We start from the raw sequence: 23669 nt of genomic DNA on the forward strand, positions 1-23669 counted from the left end.
ACTCATGGATGTTAGTCTTTGTAATTTTTGGATAGGTCCTGCAAGAAATCCTTGAGAAGAATCTGTCTCCATATGTCATACTATTAATAATATTAATCGATATAAAAATAGCACCACAGTGAATACTCTTTAGACAGGAGATATAATTAGACATATTTTATTAAAGACTCTACTAGTATATTTAAGAAGAACTGTGTGATAAAGGGGACAAAATCATACAAATATCAAAAAATCACTACATTACCAAAACATATGGACATATGCGTCACAGGTGTATTTTGGCAGTCTTTAAATTACATAACAATACTACAACAAAAGTTCATTTATACAACTGATCTACATAGAAAACAAAAATTCCTTTAAAAAAAAGTATTTTTGGAACTGCATTTTCGTTGCGTCTTGGATTTGCAGGGATGGCAGGTTCCTTGCTCTGTAGCTGCTATTGACTGCGTCTCCCTGCATCCTTAGCCTCCAAATAAATGATAAAAGAAGCTGGAATATCTAGTTCCCAGAAATCTTAGGAGCCCGTACATTTTGAACAATGGCAGTCAGTAATTCAGAAAAAAAATGGCAGTTGTGTCTCGCCCTCTCAGATAAAAAAGGTGACCATAAAGCTTTGCATTGCTATTACATGAAATGTTCTATAGATGGTTATAGGCTTTAGAACCACAGGAACTAGGCACACGTGTGTTCACTGATCACATAGCAGAGTGATGCACAATTTCATTATATTGGTGAAAAAGTAATAATGTTCCCCAGGGTATGTTTGTGGAGGATGAGCTTGATATATTTAGCTGATGGGGGTCATACACAGGTCCAACCTGCATGGTATCTGACTGATTGGCCCAATGGACAGATACTGTACAACAGGCCATATACATGAAGGGGGTTACTTATCAAAGTCCGAATTTATCTCAATAGTTTCTGAAAAAAACTCTGACCAAATCCGCACGGATTTTTTGGGCTTGTTTATTAATACACTTTCCCGGAAATTTTGTTTGCGTTACATTTTCACTATTTTTTTGGGATTTTTCATATGATTTTCACGATTTTTTTGGATTTTTCACCTGAAAACTCAGAATTTTGCCCAAAAACGTCGGGGGAATTCCCAAAAACCCAGCGCACATCAAAAAATCATTGGGACTTCTCCCATTGACCTATATGCAACCTTGACAGGTCTGAGATGCCGGATTTTTTTTAAAAGTCTGATTTTATAAAGAAAATTTTTTCGGGATTTTTGCATTCGGAGTTTAGTGAATAACCCCCATAGTCTTTCTATTCTATGGTTCATTGGGACCAACTGCAGGGGTGCAACTCTTCTTCACTGACTGTCCTCAGATGGTTGGTCAGTATGGTCAAAAAACAATCAAATGACCCAATTCTGAGTGTTAAATGATATATCTACCGCTCTCCCGCCTCTTCACTTTCCTGCAATGTTGGTGCTGGCTCTCCGTCGACCCGGCAAGGTCTCTTAGCAACAGCAGAAGATTCACGGTTCACACACTTTATTTATCTATATATACCAATTCTGAATGTGTATGGCCACTTCAATTCTTTAGTCAAAAAATTAAAAAATATCCTGGCACATGAAGTCCAAGGGCCAGCGTATTTATTATTTAATTCATTTGTTTGAAGGATCAACGTGGTTTCAGCCCCATAGTGTCCATGAAAGCACAATGCAATAGGCAGAACTGCTACTTCCCTAGGCCTTCATTGTCAATAACACGGACAGCATTATAGGTATATTATATATCTCTACTGAGTTCTGGAAACTTGTAATGATCAGTGAATGTCACAACTGATTCATTCACATAAATACGATTCATTCCAAATTTTTCGTCGTTTGAAAAAGACAAAGGAGAAACGGCAGCTTTGGAGTCATGTCTGAGTTTTAACATCAAACTGGATTCGCTGCTTTCTGACATCACAAGGAGCGATGAGTGTGAATAACAAGATAGAAGAAGTCAATGTAATGACATTATTTTAACCTAATCAAACTAGCCGCCCTTTAAGGCATCATCTTAAATGCTGGGGAGAAGATAAATGAATAAACACACGCAGGCAATGTAAAACTTGATATCACACTTATTATAATTAGTTGCCTTTAATTAAATTGTTACTTGACATCCCCCTTTAAGGACGTTGTAAAAATGGAAGCCAAGAGAACTTGTTCACTCTATGGTCTTATTTACACCACTAACTGCTTTGAGTAGATTTGCACAAGGGTTAGTGCTGCCTTAGTGTAGCATGAGTAGCACCAGTACATTCACAACACTTATGCCTCTTTGCCTACTTCATACGAAGGAAACCACGCTGAGCTTCTTACAACAACAGAAGCAAATTTTAAGGCAGTTTTGGCATAATGTAATGAAGTTGTAAAGTTTGCAATCAGTATACTAACCAATAGCAACCAATCAGTAAAAGCACACAGTATGAAGGAAGCCACAACCATCCGCAGTACTGTGCTGTAACTTTTTATTCCCAATTCCACGTTTTTCAAGGGTCCTTGTCGACTTGAAACATGTGGAATTTGGAATAAAAAGTTGCAGCACAGTACTGCGGATGGTTGTGGCCGGGCCCCACCAGGCAAAATATCTTCAGAGGGGCCCTCCGATCCCCATTGGCAAAAGAATGTACCGATTCGCTTAGATTGTTAGTGGAAATAGGGTTCAATTGGATCAAGAATTATGCCTATTGGTAGCATTAGTAAACCATTTCTTCTGCAAGTTACAGTGCTATTCGCTATTGAATGTGATATGAAGTCAGATGCTCCAATAACTCCCAAGGTCTGGAAAGGCTGCACTTTGCTATTAGCTACATGAGACAAAAAAACATACAGGAATTATAAAAGGTAAAGACAGTAGGTAGGTTCTAAGGTGTGCTACTCAATAAGACACACACCAGCTAATGTCCTCTGATTTTGGTAGGTTGCTTAAAGACTAGCACCACTTAGTAAATACAGGCCATACAGTGTGAATGAAGGAAAATGTAGTAGTGCCCAAGTTTCATTCCAAATGATTTAGTAAAAAGAATACTGGTTCTCCACAGCCCTAGTTCTACTCCGAGACCCATCACTCTCATGGTAATCTTCTGTGCTCCCGTTGGGTGATTCTAGCAAAAGTTCTGCACTGTTGCTACGGCTTCGGGTGGCAAGAGTGGCTTCTACTCGGTGGTATGCTGGGTGCGGGGCTGAAGCTGAGGCTGAGCTCTCGGGGGGAGACACTGGGTGTATGTTACTTGCTCCGGAACTTGCAAAGTAGTGTTGAGTTTCAGTCCTACTGTTTTGTTGCTGGACACTCGTGCTTTGGGAAGGTGCAGGATCTGCTGAAAGAACAGTAGAAAGATTGGCATCTTATTAAAATTAAAAAAATTTTTCCTTCTGTACAATAGACAATTTTGGTGTTTGTCTGACAGGTTACAGGTAAGACCAGCCTTGTCCCAAGCTCCAAGGTCCTACATCTGCCGACCTCACATGCATACTTCATTTTATTTCAGGTTTCCTTGCCAAATGCAGGAAGAGTTCCAAGATTGTTGATTTTGTTCTAGAGTGCATTTTCAATTATAGAGTACCAGTACACAATATGGCAACATTTATCACTCATATCATATTGTGTGTCTACAGTTGCAGCACTCACTGCTGACTTACAGACGGTCTCTTGAAGCAATGTCAGCACAAAATCTGTTCTGTATAAAAATGTGGGTTTTTGTTCCGTTAAGCAGATCTGCTTTTGTCACAGAAAGGCTTAATGGAAATCTAAGAGCTATTCAATAACCCAAAAATGCTTTAAATGACCTCTTAGATATCAAGAAAAACTGGGCCTGCAATTAAAGAGATCAGTTATAGATTTTCTGATGATTATTTAGAACCACATCCTTCTTCCTTTGCTTTTACTGATTGTGCAGTTTAATTGTGCAAATAATTTCTGATACAATTGCTCAACATTTTGCACACTAATAATTTAGTCACACTGAGCGGCTATCTAATTAGTAATCTCACTGCTGAAATAAGCATTTGTATTCTGATAAATAGGGTTTCTGTTGAAAGCATGTTCTGGCTGAATGAAAGGAGGTATTGCCCAGAAATAACATTTGAATAATAAAACCAAAAGTACTGTAATGGTAATCAACTAATCAATGGTCATTTCCAATCATTTTGAAGCTGTTGATGTATGTTTTCTTGAAATCTGTATCTGTCTGCCCTTCCCTGCTATTCTCTGTGATGCTGGTTCTGATTACCTTCACCACTGAAACAATATAGCATTAGTCAGCTCTCCTCCAACAAGACTCCAAACCCTGCAACACCATGCATACAGTGCAACTGATAGAGCTGCGACAAAGGAGAATCAATGAAGAGTGCAAGGCATTGTGGGAATTAGAGTCTTAGCTATAGGACATCTGATTACCGAAGTATTGTGTCAATGCTACATGTAGTCAGGACCAGCAGTGCAGAGAATAGGGCACGGGCATGTGAATATAAAGTATTTATGCATTAGGCTCTATCTTTAAGCTCCAAGTAATTATGTGGAATCTAGTCTGGCCAGTGCAATAAACCAGATTTGTGTGTCAAGACCAATAGGTGCTAAACTAGAGTTTTCCATGATGCATAATGTTAGATACAGCAATAATTCCCAGTGGCAAAGCTACATGTTAATGGACCCCATAGCAAATTTATTTTTATGGCGCCCAACATATCCAGAGAGCCCTGTTTTGCCAATAAATGTTGAAATCGCTCCTTATTTGCACCTCATGGGGCCCCATATACCTCCTGGGCCCCCTGCAGGGTCTGTTCCTCTGTAGTTACACCCCAAATAATTTACTGGTAAGTAATCCTAAATCACAGTCATCGTCAGACCTTAAAGGGATCCTGTCATCGGAAAACATGTTTTTTTCAAAACACATCAGTTAATAGTGCTACTCTAGCAGAATTCTGCAGTGAAATCCATTTCTCAAAAAGAGCAAACAGTTTTTTTTTATATTCAATTTTGAAAATCTGACATGGGGCTAGACATTTTGTCAATTTCCCAGCTGCCCCCAGTCATGTGACTTGTGCCTGCACTTTAGGAGAGAAATGCTTTCTGGCAGGCTGCTGTTTTTCCTTCTCAATGTAACTGAATGTGTCTCAGTGGGACATGGGTTTTTACTATTGAGTGTTGTTCTTAGAACTACCAGGGAGCTGTTATCTTGTGTTAGGAAGCTGCTATCTGGTTACCTTCCCATTGTTCTTTTGTTTGGCTGCTGGAGGGGAAAAGGGAGGGGGTGATATCACTCCAACTTGCAGTACAGCAGTTAAGAGTGATTGAAGTTTATCAGAGCACAAGTCACATGACTTGGGGCAGCTGGGAAATTGACAAAATGTCTAGCCCCATGTCAGATTTCAAAATTGAATATAAAAAAAAAATCTGTTTGCTCTTTTGAGAAATGGATTTCAGTGCAGAATTCTGCTGGAGCAGCACTATTAACTGATTCATTTTGAAAAAACAGTTTTTCCCATGACAGTATCCCTTTAAGGGCAGAGACACATTCTTAGATTCGGGGAGATTTAGTTGCCCAGCTATAAATCGCCTCTTCTTCTACTAATCTCCCTGAACTGCCTCCCGCCGGCTAGAATCGAAATCGTCGGCAGAATGGCACTCAGAGCTCTTTGTTTTCCAAAGTCGCCCGAAGTTTCCTCGTGAGGCAACATCCGATGACTTCGGAAAACGAAGCGCACCGATTGCCATCCCGCCGGGGATTTACATTCTAGCTGGCAGGAAGGCAGTTTGGGGAGATTAGTCGTCCCGGAGAAGAGGAGATTTGTCGCTGGGTAACTAATCATCTAGAATCTGAGCGTGTGTCTCTGCCCTAAGATAAATTCTGGGATTTCAATGGTTTTTGTTGGTTTATTTATTTTCATGGATAATTGGCAGTGCTTGAAGAGCAATATATCACATATGAAACAAGAGACCAGGCAGAGCCCAGTAATGAAGGTCAAAGGAATCAAAGAAAATGATCAATGTGAGATAGAAAGAATAGAGAGAAAGTTAAAAGCATTAGAGATTCCATGGAGCAGAGATCAATGGGCTTTTGTGTAAAAGGCTCACTCTGTCCCTTGACTATTCCCACTAAGATGTAATGCATAGTGTATGAACAAGCACATACAGAACAGCCATCATTTCCATCCTGCTGAGTAGTGGAAAAACAAGCCAGGCTCATGAACACTATCATTATATTCTGAGCTGGGGATGAAGTCAATGGGAAGCCACACTAGTTAATGGAAGTGTATAAAATGTTTTTATTGTTGTCATTCTGACCTCTTTTAAGAGTATATCCCGGCTCCACAGACTGAAAGGAATCCATGCTACTTCAAATAACGTCCGTTCTCTACACAGGTTATGACCTAATGAGTTTATGTCAAAAACAGTGGTCCTTAAGGGCAGAGACACACGCTCAGATTTGGGGAGATTAGTCACCCAGCGACAAATCTCCTCTTCTCCATGGCTACTAATCTCCCCGAAATGCCTCCCGCCGGCAAGGAAGGCGGGAGGCAGTTTGTGGAGATTAGTCGCCCCGAAGAATAGTGCTACCACTGACATTTGGAAAGCACTTTTGACCAAACATCTCATGTGTCATAGGTCTTAACGAGCCTATTTTTGTGTATTGTGTTTTATTTTTTTTACATGACTGCAAGATAATTTCCACACATTAATAACCACACAAAGACAGACAAACACAAAGCTGAAGTTGCAGAACAACCACACTACAGTGCACCGGCCCTTTTGTGGAGATTATAACAGTTTAGAACTGTTCAGGCTTCTATGGAGAGAGACAAATATAATAGATGGAGAACATTCAGTGGGTGATTTAGGTGCATTTGTAGTAGATACTAGAGGGAATGTTAAAGGAGATATTTAATATAAAAAACAAGAGCGTGCCAGTGCATTTTACTCTTTTCGATTTACAAAATTGTGTTTCTTGTTACTATAAAATTGTAAATTTCTGCATCTGTTCCACTTGCTGCCGCCTCCTTTCCCAGGCTGTGCAGGCAGGCCCTGATTTCTAAATGGGCAGTCCATATGCCAGTGGCTTCTAGCGCCCGCCCACCCCTCGCACACACACACTTACGCAAGTCCTGCCCTCACAAGCGCATGCGCCAGTTTGGAATAGAGCACTGGAGATTACACACGAAGCAGAGTTAAAGAACTGATTGCGGCTGGACGCATGCCGCCCCTAAAATTATGCTGCACTAGGCCCACAAATTCGGATTTGTGGCGATGCCACATAGGACCGGCCTAGGGTGGCACATTTTTCGGGAGGAATGCCGCCCAACCGCTCTATGGGGAGCACTGGGGACGCGCTGCTCCCCAGTGCTCCGGCGCTTGCACACCAGCGCTCCTGCGCAGGTGTGAAGTAGTGTGGGCGCCCACCCAGCAAATCCGGCACTCTTCAGCTCACTGCACTGTAGGACAGGAACCAATCAGCATCTAGCAGGACCTGATGGGAAAATGAAGCATGTCTTTGCTTGTGTAAATGCAGGGCTGTGATTGGCTGTCCCCTTCCTACTGTGCTTCTGGCAGGGACCATTAGGACACGCCCACCCCTCATCTGAAACACGGACAGGAACCAGAGAACATCTATAAGGAGCTTCAATAACAGGGATATTTTTAATAATAATAATAAAAATAATTATTATTATTTTTAGCCCACTGTGAAACCAACATCATATATTATTCATAATTGCCTACAAAATTTTGAGTTTTTTTTTTGTTTATTCTACATGTCTCCTTTAAAGGCTTGCATAATAGAAGATTTCAGTGAACTCATTGGACTTTCTCTAGATAAGCAATAGTGGTTCTTGTTTTCAAATGTCTGCATATCTAGAGAAAGCCCTATGTGTCTGGAGTGCTATCAATAGAAACCGTGTTTATAAATATCAAAAAAGCATACATCCCCAGTTTTAAAAATGAATCCAGAATTATATGAATTCATTGGATACATTAGGGTTAAACATTGTATAGTTCTTTCAAAGAACCCATTTATTCATCTGGCACACATAATTTTATATGCAGAATATACACAAAATCTGGTAGGCATATATCAAAAAGGTCAGGATATAGATTGACTGTAACTAGAAAGAATAGTATCATCTCACCTGATAACTGGCGCTGGGCCACAACAAAGCTGCGCAGGGTAATGTCAGCAGAACCTCCAGATTCCAGTGGGATGGGATGAGAATGAAAGTGCTTGAGCATGTCCAAAATGGTCTCAAACCACAGATGCTGCACGTGACACTGGCCCGTTTCATTTAAAGACAACCGCAGGTGCTGTAATACAAAACAGAACATATATATCTTTCTTTCTTTTTACAACGTTTATTGTTTCTTCATACACAAGTCAGCAATGGAACAGTACATAGAGAAAATTCCAAAACAACTAGCAGAAAGCTGTAAAGGATCATCCATTTTTGAAGAAAATTTAGAAAATGACTAGGGGGCAGATTTACAAACAGTTCGATCGAACGAAAAATCGTTCGATCGAACGATTAAATCCTTCAAATCGTTCGATTCGAAGGATTTTAATCCATCGATCGAACGATTTTTCTTCAACCTAAAAAACATTAGAAAGCCTATGGGGACCTTCACCATAGGCTAACATTGGCCTCGGTAGGTTTTAGGTGGCGAAGTAGGGGGTCCAAGTTTTTTTTAAAGAGACAGTAATTCGACTATCGGATGGTCGAATAGTTGAATGATTTTTAGTTCGAATCGTTCGATTCAAAGTCGTAGTCGAAGCTCGAAGTAGCCAATTCGATGGTCGAAGTAGCCAAAAAAATCATTCGAAATTCTAAGTTTTTTTTTATTCTATTCCTTCACTAGAGCTAAGTAAATGGGCCCCCTAGATATAAAATTAACTTTATAACAAAAGGGATATATATATATATATATATATATATATATATATATATATATATATATATATATATCTTTAAGAGGATACCCTGCATATTTGTCCCATAGAAATTAAGAAAGTTAAAGGAGAACTAAAGTTTAATTAAAGAAGCATGGAAGAAATGCTGTACATTATGGGGGTTAATTACTAAAACTTGAAATGTTCTCATTATTTTAGCAAAACAACGTTGACCAAACTCCCATACACAATTTTGCCTTATTTATCAATAAAATAACTCAAAAACTTTGGTGCTGGAAAAGACTCGAAAAAATTCGAAACAAACAAATATTTCGGATTACTGCTCAAAAACCACTAATTTTTTTGGGTTATCATAGGAAACCCAGCACAGATCATGAGATCTTCCAATTGTAAAAGGGGCGTCTGCCATTGACTTCTTCATGACCTCCAGTGTCGGACTGGCCCACAGGGATATCAGGAAAAGTCCTGGTGGGCCCAGGTGTCAGTGGGCTCTCATGGTTCTAAACATTTGGCCTATTTCATGGCCATTCCCTATTTTTATGAGAACAAAGAGGCTAAATATATGGAATGATAGATTATAGTATGAAAGAAATTAGACTAGGAGAATAGAGGTTGAGTGAGGAGAGGAAGAAAAATAGTACTGAGAGTGGGCCCCTGGTCTAAGATTAATTGGTGGGCCCCAGGTCTAAGGTTTTTGGGTGGGCCCCTGGTGTCCCAGTCCGACACTGATGACCTCAGCAGGTTTGAGATGTATTACTTTGGTATTCTGACTTTTAACTGCCTCGGGGTATAATTAGGGTGTTATTTATCTAATACGAAAAGTTCTCACAATTTTCTGAAAGCGACTCTGAACAAATCCGCACTGACTTCCCCCCCTAATTAACAAAAGATTTTTCCAAAAATTTCTTCTGCAGTTAAAAACTTGTGATATCAATGGGACATCTGCCATTGAATTCTACATGAACTCGGCAGGTCTGAGTTGAAGTACTTTTTTATTTGGTCTTTTAACATTATCGGACTTTAATAAATCCCAAAAAAAGATTTTGTTTTTTATTTCCACAAAAAAATGATTTCCCCTTTAAAACCCAACCAGAAAAATTCAGGTTTTACTAAATAACCCCCTATGGGGCATATTTATCAAGGGTTGAATTTCGAATTGAAAACACGTCAATTTGAATTAGAAAAAAACAGCTGGAATTAAGTCGAAGTTTATTCAGCTGAATTCGAGTCGTACGAATCAAAGAAAAAGTCCACCAATTGACTCGAAATAGGTTCTAGGCGGTCCCCCACAGGCTAAAACAGCAATTCGGCAGGTTTTAGATGGCGATTGGTCGAAGTCAACCTTTAAAGAGACAGTACATGATAAATTTCTATATTCGAATTTTCTAATTTTTTTCAAATTCGAATTGAATTTGGACTATTCCGTAGTCGAAGTACAGAAAAAATAGCTCAAAATTTTTTCATTCGAAAATTCACCTCGACCTTTGATAAATCTGCCCCTATGTGTTGGGTTTTTATACCAGCCCAATGTAACCACATTCCTTTAGCAGTGCAGATCAGAGTCTCCAAAAAAGCCGTAGTAGTTCCCCATCTTCTTTTCTGCTGAGTCACTGCACATGCTCATTTTCTGCTTGATGATTTGTGACCCCTAAATTTTGCATCTTAAAGGAACAGTAACATCAAAAAATGAAATTGTTTTAAAGTAATACAAATAGAATGCAGTGTATCCCTGCACTGGTAAAACTGATGTGTTTGCTTCAGAAATACTACTTTTGTTTATATAAATAAGCTGCTGTGTAGCAATGGGGGCAGCCATTCAAAGGAGAAAATGCTCAGGTTACACAGCAGATAAGCTCTGTAGAACATAATGGTGTTATCTGTTATCCACTATTTAACCTGTGCCATGTAGCCTTTTTCAATTTCCCCAATGGTTACAAAACACTTTTATATGAACTATAGTAGTGTTTCTGAAGCAAACACATCAGTTTTACCAGTTCAGGGCAACACTACATGATATTTTCATTACTTTAAAACACTTTATTTTTTTGGTGTCACTGTACACTTTAACAGCTGCTCAAAGTACACTGAACATTAACAACCCTTCTGTCTCTAAACTTCTTTCACTAACCTCCTCCCTAGGCTTATCTTTGTGCTCAGACTCCCCCTCACACTCCAATGGTAATGCTCTGGATCTGGTATTTACCAGACTCTGTTCAACCACCAATTTTACTAACTCACCATTTCCCCTCTCTGATCACAATATGCTCACATTTCAACTCCCTCTACACCCCCTGCTATTCCCCAAACATGTACTTGCAAGCTGTAGACGTGTCACATCTCTCTTCTTCCTTTGACTCTCTTCACTCTAATATCTCAGCCATCTCTTGTCCTAATGTGGCTACCTCTGTCTACTATAGTACTCTCACCACTGCCCTTAATGAGTTTGCTCCTACAAAAACGAAACATGCTAGACCCAAACCACTTCAACCTTGGCATACTGTTCATACAAAAGCGCTCCAAAGACACTCACGTGCACTTGAGCGTTGCTGGCGCAAATCTGCCCTGTCATTCACTCCTCATATCCAGTCACTTATTAAATCATGTCACTTCCACCAAAGGAACATATCCAAAAATACAATCATTTATCACCCAAGATGCTGCCAAAATTCTTATTCACTCTCTCGTCATATCATGTCTAGACTACTGTAACTCTATTTTAATTGGCCTTCCCCTCCAGAGACTGTCACCTCTCCAGTCCATAATGAACACTACTGCAAGGCTCATACACCTCAGCAACCGCTCCTCCTCTGCCTCGCCATTCTGTCAATCCCTGCACTGGCTTCCGCTACATTTCAGAATCAAATTCAAATTAATGACGCTGACATTCAAACATAACTCTGCTCCGCCCTACATCTCTGAACTCATCTCTATATACTCACCCAACCGCTTACTACGCTCCTCTACTGACCTGCTACTCAACTCTTCTCTCATTACCTCCTCACATGCTCGCATTCAAGACTTTGCAAGGGCTGCACCCCTCCCCTGGAACTCTCTCCCCCACTGTCTGTCTGACTTTCTCCCAACCTTTCTGCTTTCAAGAAATCTCTTAAAACGCACTTCTTTCGAGAAACCTACCCTCACTCTGCTTAAAGGAGAAGGAAACCCAGTCGGCGCAAAACCCCCCCCCCTCCCCTGTGTTGCTTCCCCTCCCTCCTCCCCCCTGGCCTACCTGTCCCACTGGGCAAATGCCCCTAACTTGTTACTTACCCTTCTGCGCAGGTCCAGTCCACGGAGTTCACAGGCAGCATCTTCTTCCACGCGATCTTCTTCCTGCTTTGACCGGCGTTTTTGCGCATGCGCAGTAGGTGCATTTCGAGGTTACGGATCTACTGCGCATGCGCCAAAAGTCACAAAGTTTTCCGATTTCACTTGGTTACTTTTGGCGCATGCGCAGTAGATCCGTACCTGCAAAATGCTCCTACTGCGCATGCGCTGGTCAAACCAGAAAGAAGATTACTTGGAAGAAGATGGCGTCGGTGAACTCCATAGACTGGACCTGCGCAGAAGGGTAAGTAACAAGTTAGGGACATTTGCCCAGCGGGACAGGTAGGCCAGGGGGGAGGGGAAGCAACACAGGGGAGAGGGGGAGGGTTTTTGCGCCGACTGGGTTTCCTTCTCCTTTAACTACCAAACGCAACACCGCATACAATACCACATTTCTCACCCACTTAATTCGATCTTGCCCACTCCCACACCTTGTGTATTACTCCCTTCCCTCTAGAGTGTAAGCTCTTTCTGCATAGGGCCTTCCTCACCTTTTGTACAGGTATTGATTGTGATGTATGTAACTCCATATGTTCTATGTATATAATTTCATGTGATTTAGTTGTATAATCACATTTACTTTACAGCGATATGCAATATGTTGGCCCTATATAAATACATGTTAATAATAATAATAATAATAATAATAATAATAATAATAACATGTGAGTGTTGTAGACACACTCAACAAAATCCAAATGGGAAACTCCTGTGGCAATATTGAAGGCCTGAATCATTACTATTATTGAAATGCTGAACCTATAGACTGGTTCAATAAGTATAAAATATAATAAAATATGGCATTTCTAGCCATATACATTTTTAGGGTTTAGTTCTTCTTTAAGAAGTTTTTACTGCTGGTTTATACTCTATACGTGAAAAGATTTTACAAATGAGGTTTGCATTTGCTGCAGAGGTTGGGTTAGTGAAATGAGGAACAGTTTAATGTAGGGCCCATGGGATGCTCAAAACTGCATTTCCAGTTTGGACACCCCTGATAAATTTATTGAGTTGAACATGAGGTTGTAAGGCATCTGCAGATGGCATCTCTAGAGGTGGCCATACACAGGCCGACTAGAAACACTCTCGCTGACCAGGCCACAGCTGGAAAGACAGAGAGTACAAGAAACTACACATGGTTTGGCCACCTACCTATTGTTTCAATTGTTTGTGCAGCGTGCACAACTCAAAACTCAAATGATAAAAAATTAAAACCAATTGCAAATTGCCTCCGAATATCACTCTCTATATAAAAGTTAACTCAAAGGTGAACAACCCCTTTGACAGAATAATTTGCTTTTTACAATATGACAATCTATTTAGCAGGAATTACTACTACTTTTTTCCATATTGACTTTTGTTCTCGAGAACTGTTTCATAACTATTATACACCCACCCCTCTCATCTGTTGGTCTACATGGGCTAATTATTATCCTTAAATTATAAAGGATTTGCAGATAAAGGTACAGATTTAGGAATTCTGAAACAAAAGGGTTACCCGTTGTTTTCATATAAAAAACAAGATACTATTACTGAGAAATGACATCAATACTTGCTTTAGCTTTCCCTTGAAAGTTGAAGGTCAGCACATATTCCCCGGGACGTGTTTCACTTTGACGTATAACAAAGAGCCCATGACCTCGAGTTCCACCAGAAAGTACCAGCTGAGCAGCTTTGATCCGTGACAGTGTGCCATGAAACCAAGGGAAATCAGACAGATTTATCTCAATCTCCTCCTCACCTTCATCACCTTGGAATATAGAATAAAAAGGATGTAAATTATAAATCACTATATGTATGTATGTACGATTTAAGAAAGAGCTAGATTACTGCAATTTTTAAACATACAAGAATAGCCTATTAATTCCTGTTGATCCCTTGGAACAACCTACCTATTATAAGCCTCTATAGATAATTCTAAAGAAACAGACAGTTCAGCATAACACTGAGATGAAGATAAAGAAACTCTATTCGTGGGAATGTAATAAACAAAGTTAATGAAAAAAACAACAAATAAATAAGTAAATAAGACTTCTTACTGAAAAAATTCAAATTTACCCCCCTTCAAGCATCGTCAGACTCGGGGTCCAGGCCCCTCCCCCCCAGACCACTGCCCCAGCCTATGCTATAACCCAGTGTTGTGAGGTTTTCTGGTGGATGCTATATTTGTTCATAATACCCTAAGGAATAGTCAGGAAAAGAAATGGAAAGTTATGGGAAGTATTTGTAAATGTTGCAGAGAGTTATTGTTTTACGAGTCCAGCATAACCCTCTTATTACAGGAAAGTAAAGAAAACTGCTAACTTTTCGGTTAGGACTCTAGCCTTTCTCAAAGTGCATTGCACAAACAAAACTAATCGTTTAAACACTCAGTGGCGGGAAAAGGAGACCATGGTGTTATTATGCGTCAGTGTGGGTGGGTGAATAAATAAAGGAACGATAAAAAGAAAAAGAAAGAAAGAAACTATACATATAAAACAATATTACAAAAATCATTATCAGACAGACTTATTGGTGTAGTAGTGAATCATAAAAACCGCAACAATATAACAATATGTTCCGGAGTAAAACATTGAAGCATTTTGTAATCCCATATCCAGTAGCGTTTATTATATGTATTTGCAGATACAGAGATGATCATCATCCTTAATAATGGGTCATTAATGCCAGCGGTAAACGGTAAAAAAAACGTATATTTGTAGAGGGAAGGGGGAAGCACATCTGCATAGAGTCCCAGAGGCTCTAGTTCCTGTCCATAAGATCTCAGATAAGTGGTGCATGTGAGTCCAGGGGCGGCCAGTGGGGGAGTTTGTGAATATTACGATCCAACTAACGGCTCTATTCAGTGTTAGGACCAAAGGCCCCAGTCGCCAGGCGACTAAATCTCCCCGAATCTGTCCATGTGCTAAAGCCCTAAACCCTGAGAGTGCGGATTCCTCCTTTGATGTGGATAAAGAGATTACCATAAATCAGTACAAAAAGCCAATTAATTATATGAATATATGACTATACTGTAAATATTATGCAGTGACTTTCATGTTTTTTTTTCAAGGTACCTGGTAATTGGTTAGAGGCCGGAGACTCCAATGTCTGCAGAAAATGTTCTAAAGGAACATGTACAAGATGTTCTGCAGAAGACTGGTCTCTGTTTCTGACTTGGAGTGGTGCTGGATATGGTGGAACTGCAGAGGCGGCTGAAAAATCTGTAGCACATGTGTCCAGAGGTCGGTAAACTCCTAATGAGAGGATGGAAAACTGTTTTAGTGAGTTTTTTAGGGGGGAAATCATTCTGCATGAAGTCAGTACTGACTAGTCACTAAACAAGTATTTCCTCTGGAAAATATGAGAATATGAATGTGTATTATTTCAAAATGGTTGAAAGTAACGGACTCCCTTTTAGCAAGCAAGAATATATAGAAATATTGCAATGATTACATTTGGAACAATGTCAGCTGGTCAAATTGTCATTTCGGACTTGTGATGATTTTTTTTTATATTAAGACCAGAAATCGGCATCATCCCTGCTGTGTATGGCATAGCCTCCAGCCGCACTGCACCTCCCCCCCTGCACCAAATCCCCCCACTGCTAGACAGAAGCACATATTCCAGCAGGAACATGAGGTGCACTGGATATATGGCAGAAAAGGTATGTGTCCAGCACCCCCCTACCATTAGATATGTCCCATTGGGGGTTAAGTAATAAAAGGCATTACGTTTGCCCAGGGGCATTAACCCATAGCAACCAAACAGCAGGTACAGTTTACTAGTCACCTGTTTAAATGCAAACATCGTATTGGTTGCTATGGGTTACTGCTCCTGGGCAAACGTGGGGGCACTAAGCTCAAGTGAAGTTTCGAAGTTTTTTTGGGTACTTCGACCATCGAATAGGCTACTTCGACTACGACTTCAAATAGAACGATTCGAACTAAAAATCGTTCCACTATTCGACCATTCGATAGTCGAACTACTTCGACTACATACTTCGGCACTTTAAACCTACCGAGCATCAATGTTAGCCTATGGGGACCTTCCCCATAAGCTTTCTATGCTTTTTTTGATCGAAGGAAAATCGTTCGATCGATGGATTAAAATCCTTCGACTCGTTCGATTTGAAGGATTTAATCGTTCCTTTGATCGTTCGATCGAAGTATTTGTGGTAAATCCTTCGGCTTCGATGGTCGAATATCGAGGGTTAATTAATAAATCGACCCTTAGTAAATGTGCCCCTACGTGTCTTATATTACATATGGTGGTTTCTGCCTTAAATTACTTGCTTCCATATGTAATAAAAAGCACCACGTTTGTCCAGTAGCAGTAATCCATATCAACCAATAAGATGTTGGTTCACTTCTACCTGCTGATTGGTTGATATAGGTTACTGCTCCTGGGCAAAGTTAGCGCCTTTTAGTACATTACCTCTTTCAAGTCTATTAAATCATCACATCGAGAGCAGCACAATTAGAACTGGTATGTGATGTTACCGAGTTTGCCCTAATTAAATGTGGATCACATGTGCATACAGTATATGAAGAGTACTTGGTACATTGCTATATGTGGTACATGATATAAAAATAGGGCAGCAGATCCAATGGCTGCTTAAGGGCACAGGACTACAAAAGGCTCACTAGATTCCCTGACAAATGTGCCGTTTTTAACATATGTCACCAAAACAATTAATATTCCTCAACAGGGTTTCTTGAGAGGATATAGAAGTTCAATAGATGATGGCAATCACACACTGTAGAGGGGGCACAGAAGATGAATACAAAGACTTACCCTCAGCAAGAAACTCACAGCTACATGATGATGCCTGGCCTGCTAAGCAGGTTCCCTGTTCGCAAGATGAAAGTTCTATGTCATCTCCACTATCTCTGTATATGAAGAGGAACAATGTAAATGTCAGCAAAATTCTCTTTAGAAATATTCAGTATGTGCATTTAAAAATAACGTACAAAGAAACTACAGTGGCAAATAAGGGGCAGATTTATTTCTTTCAAATTCAAGCTTTTTTTTCAATTCAACTGTGGAAAATAAAAGTCATAATTCTGTTAGAAGTAATATAGTTACATAGATCCAAATGAGCAATACAGGCGGCACTCTGGATGAATATGGGGAGGTTTATTGTAGCATATTAAGGTAACAGCATCGCCTTACGCGTTTCGGGAAAACATTCCCTTAATCATAGGCAAATATAAATAAAATATAGTAACATAGTTAAATTGGGTTGAAAAAACACAAAGTCTATTAAGTTCAACCCCTCCAAATGAAACCCAGCATCCATACACACCCCCCTCCCTACTTTCACACAAATTCTATATATACTCATATCAATACTAACTATAGAGCTTAGTATCACAATAGCCTTTGATATTATGTCTGTCCAAAAAATCATCCAAGCCATTCTTAAAGGCATTAACTGAATCAGCCATCACAACATCACCCGGCAGTGCATTCCACAACCTCACTGTCCTGACTGTGAAGAACCCCCTACGTTGCTTCAAATGAAAGTTCTTTTCTTCTAGTCTAAAGGGGTGGCCTCTGGTACGGTGATCCTCTTTATGGGTAAAAAGGTCCCCTGCCATTTGTCTATAATGTCCTCTAATATACTTGTAAAGTGTAATCATGTCCCCTCGCAAGTGCCTTTTTTCCAGAGAAAACAACCCCGACCTTGACAGTCTACCCTCATAATTTAAGTTTTCCATCCCTCTAACCAGTTTAGTTGCACTTAGTCTCTGCACTCTCTCCAGCTCATTTATATCCCTCTTAAGGACTGGAGTCTAAAACTGCACTGCATACTCCAGATGAGGCCTCACCAGGGACCTATAAAGAGGCATAATTATGTTTTCATCCCTTGAGTTAATGCCCTTTTTTATGCAAGACAGAACTTTATTTGCTTTAGTAGCCACAGTATGACACTGCCCAGAATTAGACAACGTGTTATCTACAAAAACCCCTAGATCCTTCTCAGTTAAGGAAACTCTCAACACTGCCATTTAGTGTATAACTTGCATTTATATTATTTTTGCCAAAGTGCATAACCTTGCATTTATCAACATTGAACCTCATTTTCCAGTTTGCTGCCCAGTTTTCCAATTTAGACAAATCACTCTGCAAAGTGGCAGCATCCTGCGTGGAACCTATAGTTCTGCACAATTTAGTATTATCTACAAAATTAGAAACAGTACTTTCAATGCCCACCTCCAGGTCATTAATAAACAAGTTGAAAAGCAAGGGACCTAGTACAGAGCCCTGCGGTACTCCACTAACAACACTGGTCCAATTAGAAAATGTTCCATTTACCACCACTCTTTGTAGTCTATCTTTTAGCCAGTTCTCTATCCATCAATATCTTTATTAGGGTTTATGCTAAACCTACTTTTTGCCTGTTGTTTTAACTATGAAAAATCTATGGTTTTTGTTATTTCTTAAGATAAACAGGTCTACCGGGGAAACTAATTCTGCTGCTTCACTCCTGCCCTGGCAGCCTATACATTTTTCCACAGGTTATGCTGGATACAGCAAGGTCCAGTTGGCCCAATCAGATGCATAACTTGCCACAGGCCACTCAACCCTCTTGCCAACCATGTAGGTAGTACTGCTGTGCACACCTCAGTGAACAGAGTTTTTATAGGAACTCCTAAAAAAAAAAAAAAAAATATATATATATATATATATATATATATATATATATATTATATAGGTATGGGATCCATTATCCAGAAACCCATTATCCATAAAGCTCCCAATAATGGAACGACCATCTCTCATAGACTCCATTATAATCAAATAATTCTAATTTTTAAAAATAATTCCCTTTTTCTCTGTAATAATAAAGCAGTAGCTTGTTCTTGATCCAAACTAAGATATAATTAATCCTTATTGGAGCAAAACCAGCCTATTGGGTTTATTTAATGTTTACATTAAGACTTAAGGTATGAAGATCCAAATTATGGAAAGATCCATTATCCAGAAAAACCCCAGGTCCCGAGCATTCTGGATAACAGGTCCCATACCTGTATAAATAAATATAGGAAATGAGGTAAGAGGTATCTAACCTCAAAGTAGGGGTTGGGGCATAACTTACATGGCGATTTGTAGACATGGGCATGGCCTAAATAAAGGTGGGGTTTATACAGGGTTAAAATGATAAAACATTATATCCAAGTTCTTACCCAGGGTCAATACAATCCTGTATATCAGACACCCATGAGTGCTTCTGAAGAGAGTCAATTGTTTCCAAGATATACTCTGCACTGTTTTCTACCTATAATAATAAAAAGAAAAATATATCATATATGCTCATATATCCCATTGCATATTGTACATGTAACACAGTAACAGCAGGGTCCCTTCTGGTCCTTGTTTTGCACATGAAAAGAATATACATATAATCCAGAGCTCAAAGGAGAATCATGTTTCTGAGACTGTACAGGCAGGGGGTATTGTATTTATATCAAAGACATCTCCAATTTGAGAACTAATGAGCCAACATACTGCAATAAAAATCAAGAAACGTAAGTATAATTATAGAAAAGAAATAAACAGCATGTCAGTGAAAATGAATCATTTGTTAGTGTTGCTGGTCCTGTACATTGAGTGTGTTTTCTGTTTCAAGAGCTTGTGTGGTTTCTGTTTTCCTCAAACCCCCCTGAAGATTTCTAAGGTCTCTTTCAGATTTGGTGAGGAAATGGAGTTGCTCCCACAGGAATACTTCTGCATATACTACAAATGCCCAGGTTCAAGCCAAAGTTCCGGACCTGGTGCCAAGACTCAGTGTACTTATTCCCCCCAGGGTACCAGTAACCAAAAACTAGCAGAAAATATCATATACATTATTTTTAAAAGAAATATATTCAAGAAATCAAACTCAAAAACCAATTTTGGGGGAGAGGGTTTCTGGCAAAAATTTTAAGTCAATTTAAAGGGATACTGTTATGGAAAACATATTTTTTTTCAAAAATCATCAGTTAATAGTGCTGCTCCAGCAGAATTCTGCACTGAAACTCATTTTTCAAAAGAGCAATTATATTCATTTTTGAAATCTTACATGGGGCTAGACATATTGCCAGTTTCCCAGCTGCCCCAGTCATGTGACTTGTGCTCTGATAAACTTCAGTTACTCTTTACTGCTGTACAACACTCAATAGTAAATGGCAAGTCCCACTGAGACTGATTCAGTTACATTAAGTAGGAGAGATAACAGCCTGCCAGAAAGTAGTTCCATCCTAAAGTGCTGGCACAAGTCACATGACTGGGGCAGCTGGGAAACTGACAATATAACAAAATCTTTTTTGAGAAATGGATTACAGTGCATAATTCTGCTGGAGTAGCACTATTAACTGATGTGTTTTGCCATGACAGTATCCCTTTAAACAAAGTTATTCTGTTTCTTGGGTACACTAGCCCTGTGCAACTTGGTATATGTCTCCCATTCTTACTTTAGCCCTTTCCTTTCATTACTATCGCTTCTGGTGCCCACCTCAAAAGTTGACATTATGGGCATATATAAGTTAGCATTGGGTTCCAGTGGTTACCTTTATAAAAATGTAATATATTATAGCCATATTCCAAAGATGTCAATGTGGCAGTAATGGTGGATTCGCAAGCGACCTAACCACCGGCACACCCCAAGGGGGTGCGTGCCCTGGTGCAGTCATACCCCCGGTAGTTCCACTGCAACGTGGACCTAAAGTGATCTGGGGGCACCATGTCTGCTATTCAACGTTGGAACTGGTCTTTATTTATATATATATAGGTATAAAATATATCTTCCTGCTGGTTGACTTTTTTTTGGGTCATATGCCCAAAAAGATGCGACAAGAAAGCATACCTTTAGCACAAATGTATTGTCCTTATCTGGCATCTCGAGGGGCATGGTTGTCCGCACCTCCAAAATAGCAGAGAGTGGAATGCTTACTTTAGGCTTTGAAGACTGAAAAAGACAGAACAAAGATTTTCAAAACTGTAAATAAAATCACAAGGCAAAATGAAAACCAAGAAAGTACTGTAGCAAAGGATCATATGGACACTGGATCGGGATGGACTTTTAAATACATTTCCACAATTAATTTCTGCTCTTAGACTCAGGTTGCATCTATTTGTTTCTAGGCATTTCCCACATTGTACAGTGCATTACATGGTCCAGGTACATTCAGAGTCCAATAAACCGAACACATGCGTATATACAAATTACCAGTGTGTAGTTACATTTGTGTTTCCTAAACTGGTGTGCTTGCTTCAGAAACTCTACAATTGTTTTTTTTTTTATAAAACAAGCTGCTGTGTAGCCATGGGGGCAGCCATTCAAAGCTGAAAAGGGAGAAACGGCTCAGGCTACGCAGCAGATAACAGATAAGCTCTGTAGTATACAATGGGAATCTTCAGAACGCTCTTGTTATCTACTGTGTATCCTGTGCTTGAATGGCTGCCCCCATGGCTACACATCAGCTCGTTTATATAAACTATAGTAGAGTTTCTGAAGCAAACACAACAGTTTCACCAGTGTAGGGCAACAGAACATTATATTGTCATTCCTTTTATCCACTTTCATTTTTTGGTGTTACTGTTCCTTTAACCTTTTAGAGACCCATATTGTCAGGAATCCACTTCATGATCCAACAATTTATAGTTATTGACCTCATTTATTTCTAGTGCAGTAGCAAATGAAACATAGTAGGGAGCATTTCTTTCATTTCGAGCGTTGTACTAAAATTACACTCAAACACGAATGTTGCATTTATTGATGGCATTCATAACAGGAACAGTATCCCAAAAACTATATGTACTATAATGTACTTTTGCCATACACTGGGAAAAATGATGTGTTTGCTTCAGAAACTGTACTATAGTTTATATATGTTTACAGATAACAGATAAGCTCTGTAGTATACAATGAGATTTTACAGAATATTTTTATCTACAATGTAACTTGAGAATTTTCTTCTTTTTTTAGACTCCTTTTTTTTTTTAGAAGCTTGTTTATATAAACTATAATAGTGTTTATGAAGGAAACACATAGGGGCAAATTCACTAACCTGCAGAAATTCGGCAGCAACGGCTTCGCTCACATCGCCAGGCGAAAATGCGCCAGGACAACGCTAATTCACTAAAATGCGAAATTGCGTCCAGGGCGCCGAACGATGGCGAAGTTTCATTAGCGTTAGTTCAGCAAGCAAAGTGACGTTACGCTAGCATTGGCTAATTTGCATACGGCGGGATGTTAAATTTCAATGGACGTATATGTAGCAGCAAATACATTACATTACACAAGTCCAGGGAACCTTAATAAAATAAAATAGAGTTGTTATATTGCCCTACACATGAGCCCAGTGTATAGTTTATGAGCCATATGTTAGGAAATGTAGGGGGGAAGCCGGGTACCCTAAATAAAAGATTACGATCTTTTGCACCCTGAAAAACTGAAAGTCGCCAAATTTTCGACTATTTTTTGAGGAACTCCTATCTACTCTATTGCACTTCGCCTGGTCTGAGGTGGCGAAGGCAAGTGTGGCGCAAGAGGTAACGTACATGTAAAATCTGCATCTTAGTCAGTTCGCGTAGTTACGTCCATTCACCAGAGCGAAAATGCGCCTGGCGTTACAGTGCGAAGTAGCGCTACAGTCTATCTCCTTCGCTAGCGAATTTACACCTGCGCCCGTTAGTAAATCTGCGAAGTGCCGAAATGACGTCACGCTGGCGAATTTTCGCTAACGTTAGTTAACCCTTTAGTGAATTCCCCCCATAGTTTCTCCCAGTGTAGGGCAATAATACATTATATTTTAGTTATTTTCATTTTTTTGGTACAACACTTTAATTTTTTTTGTATTGTGTTTGCCTTTCCTATTATGCTGTGACTTGCAACTTGTGTTCTACCATACGCACGTGCAATTGTGTTCATTTTAATACATGGACAGCAAACACAACTCCTCATGCAGCCACATTTATTCTGTTGTAATAGGGAAAAAACAAAGCATTATAGATCTAAAAGTAAACTTTTTACACTGCACTGGTGGCCAAACATTACACCTTTACAAATAGCCACAAACAGTTGAATTAGCCTCATAGCTGGCTGCCAGTGTTCATTTCTGAAAGGTGGCACAGTTAACCTAATCTATACGGGCATATTCACCCTGCACTCCCCTGTGTTCAACCGCAGGGAAAACGCAATCTATTCTTTTAAATCGGGTTGTATTTACACAGGTACATGTAAACACCAAACACAACATGCTCTGTTCCACCTGAGTTTGGCACTTACGTGTGCCCGTGTTAGTATGTGCCTATATGAAGGAGTCGACTGCATTTCTTACTGCATTTCCCTGTGGTTGAACGCATTAAAACTGAACTCTGTCTGTCTGGAAGGAACAGATTAGCCTGGTTTTTCAGACAATATAAGCAAAATGGCTTCTTAGGGAGCTAGCACACAGGCAGATTTGGGGAGATTTAGT

General features: G+C 39.6%; 1 protein-coding gene across 3 annotated transcripts in view; it reads right to left on the reverse strand.

The window, feature by feature from the left end:
- Nucleotides 1-1396: 1396 nt before the first annotated feature.
- The window catches only part of sh2b2.S (SH2B adaptor protein 2 S homeolog), a 65206-nt gene continuing 42933 nt past the window's right edge, over nucleotides 1397-23669 (reverse strand). For 2 of the 3 annotated variants that reach the window (XM_018249095.2, XM_041583650.1), the window contains 7 exons: nucleotides 21056-21157; nucleotides 19398-19489; nucleotides 17002-17096; nucleotides 15282-15461; nucleotides 13782-13975; nucleotides 8129-8300; nucleotides 1397-3324 (listed from right to left, as the gene is read on the reverse strand). In XM_018249095.2, the coding sequence (XP_018104584.1) occupies nucleotides 3020-3324; nucleotides 8129-8300; nucleotides 13782-13975; nucleotides 15282-15461; nucleotides 17002-17096; nucleotides 19398-19489; nucleotides 21056-21157 (1140 nt within the window). In that variant the 3' untranslated portion in view covers nucleotides 1397-3019. The remainder of the gene's footprint in view (nucleotides 3325-8128; nucleotides 8301-13781; nucleotides 13976-15281; nucleotides 15462-17001; nucleotides 17097-19397; nucleotides 19490-21055; nucleotides 21158-23669) is intronic. The other variant, XM_018249097.2, reaches the window with a different exon arrangement.

The sequence above is a fragment of the Xenopus laevis genome, chromosome 2S, assembly GCF_017654675.1.
Source record: "Xenopus laevis strain J_2021 chromosome 2S, Xenopus_laevis_v10.1, whole genome shotgun sequence".
Lineage (NCBI taxonomy): Eukaryota > Metazoa > Chordata > Amphibia > Anura > Pipidae > Xenopus > Xenopus laevis.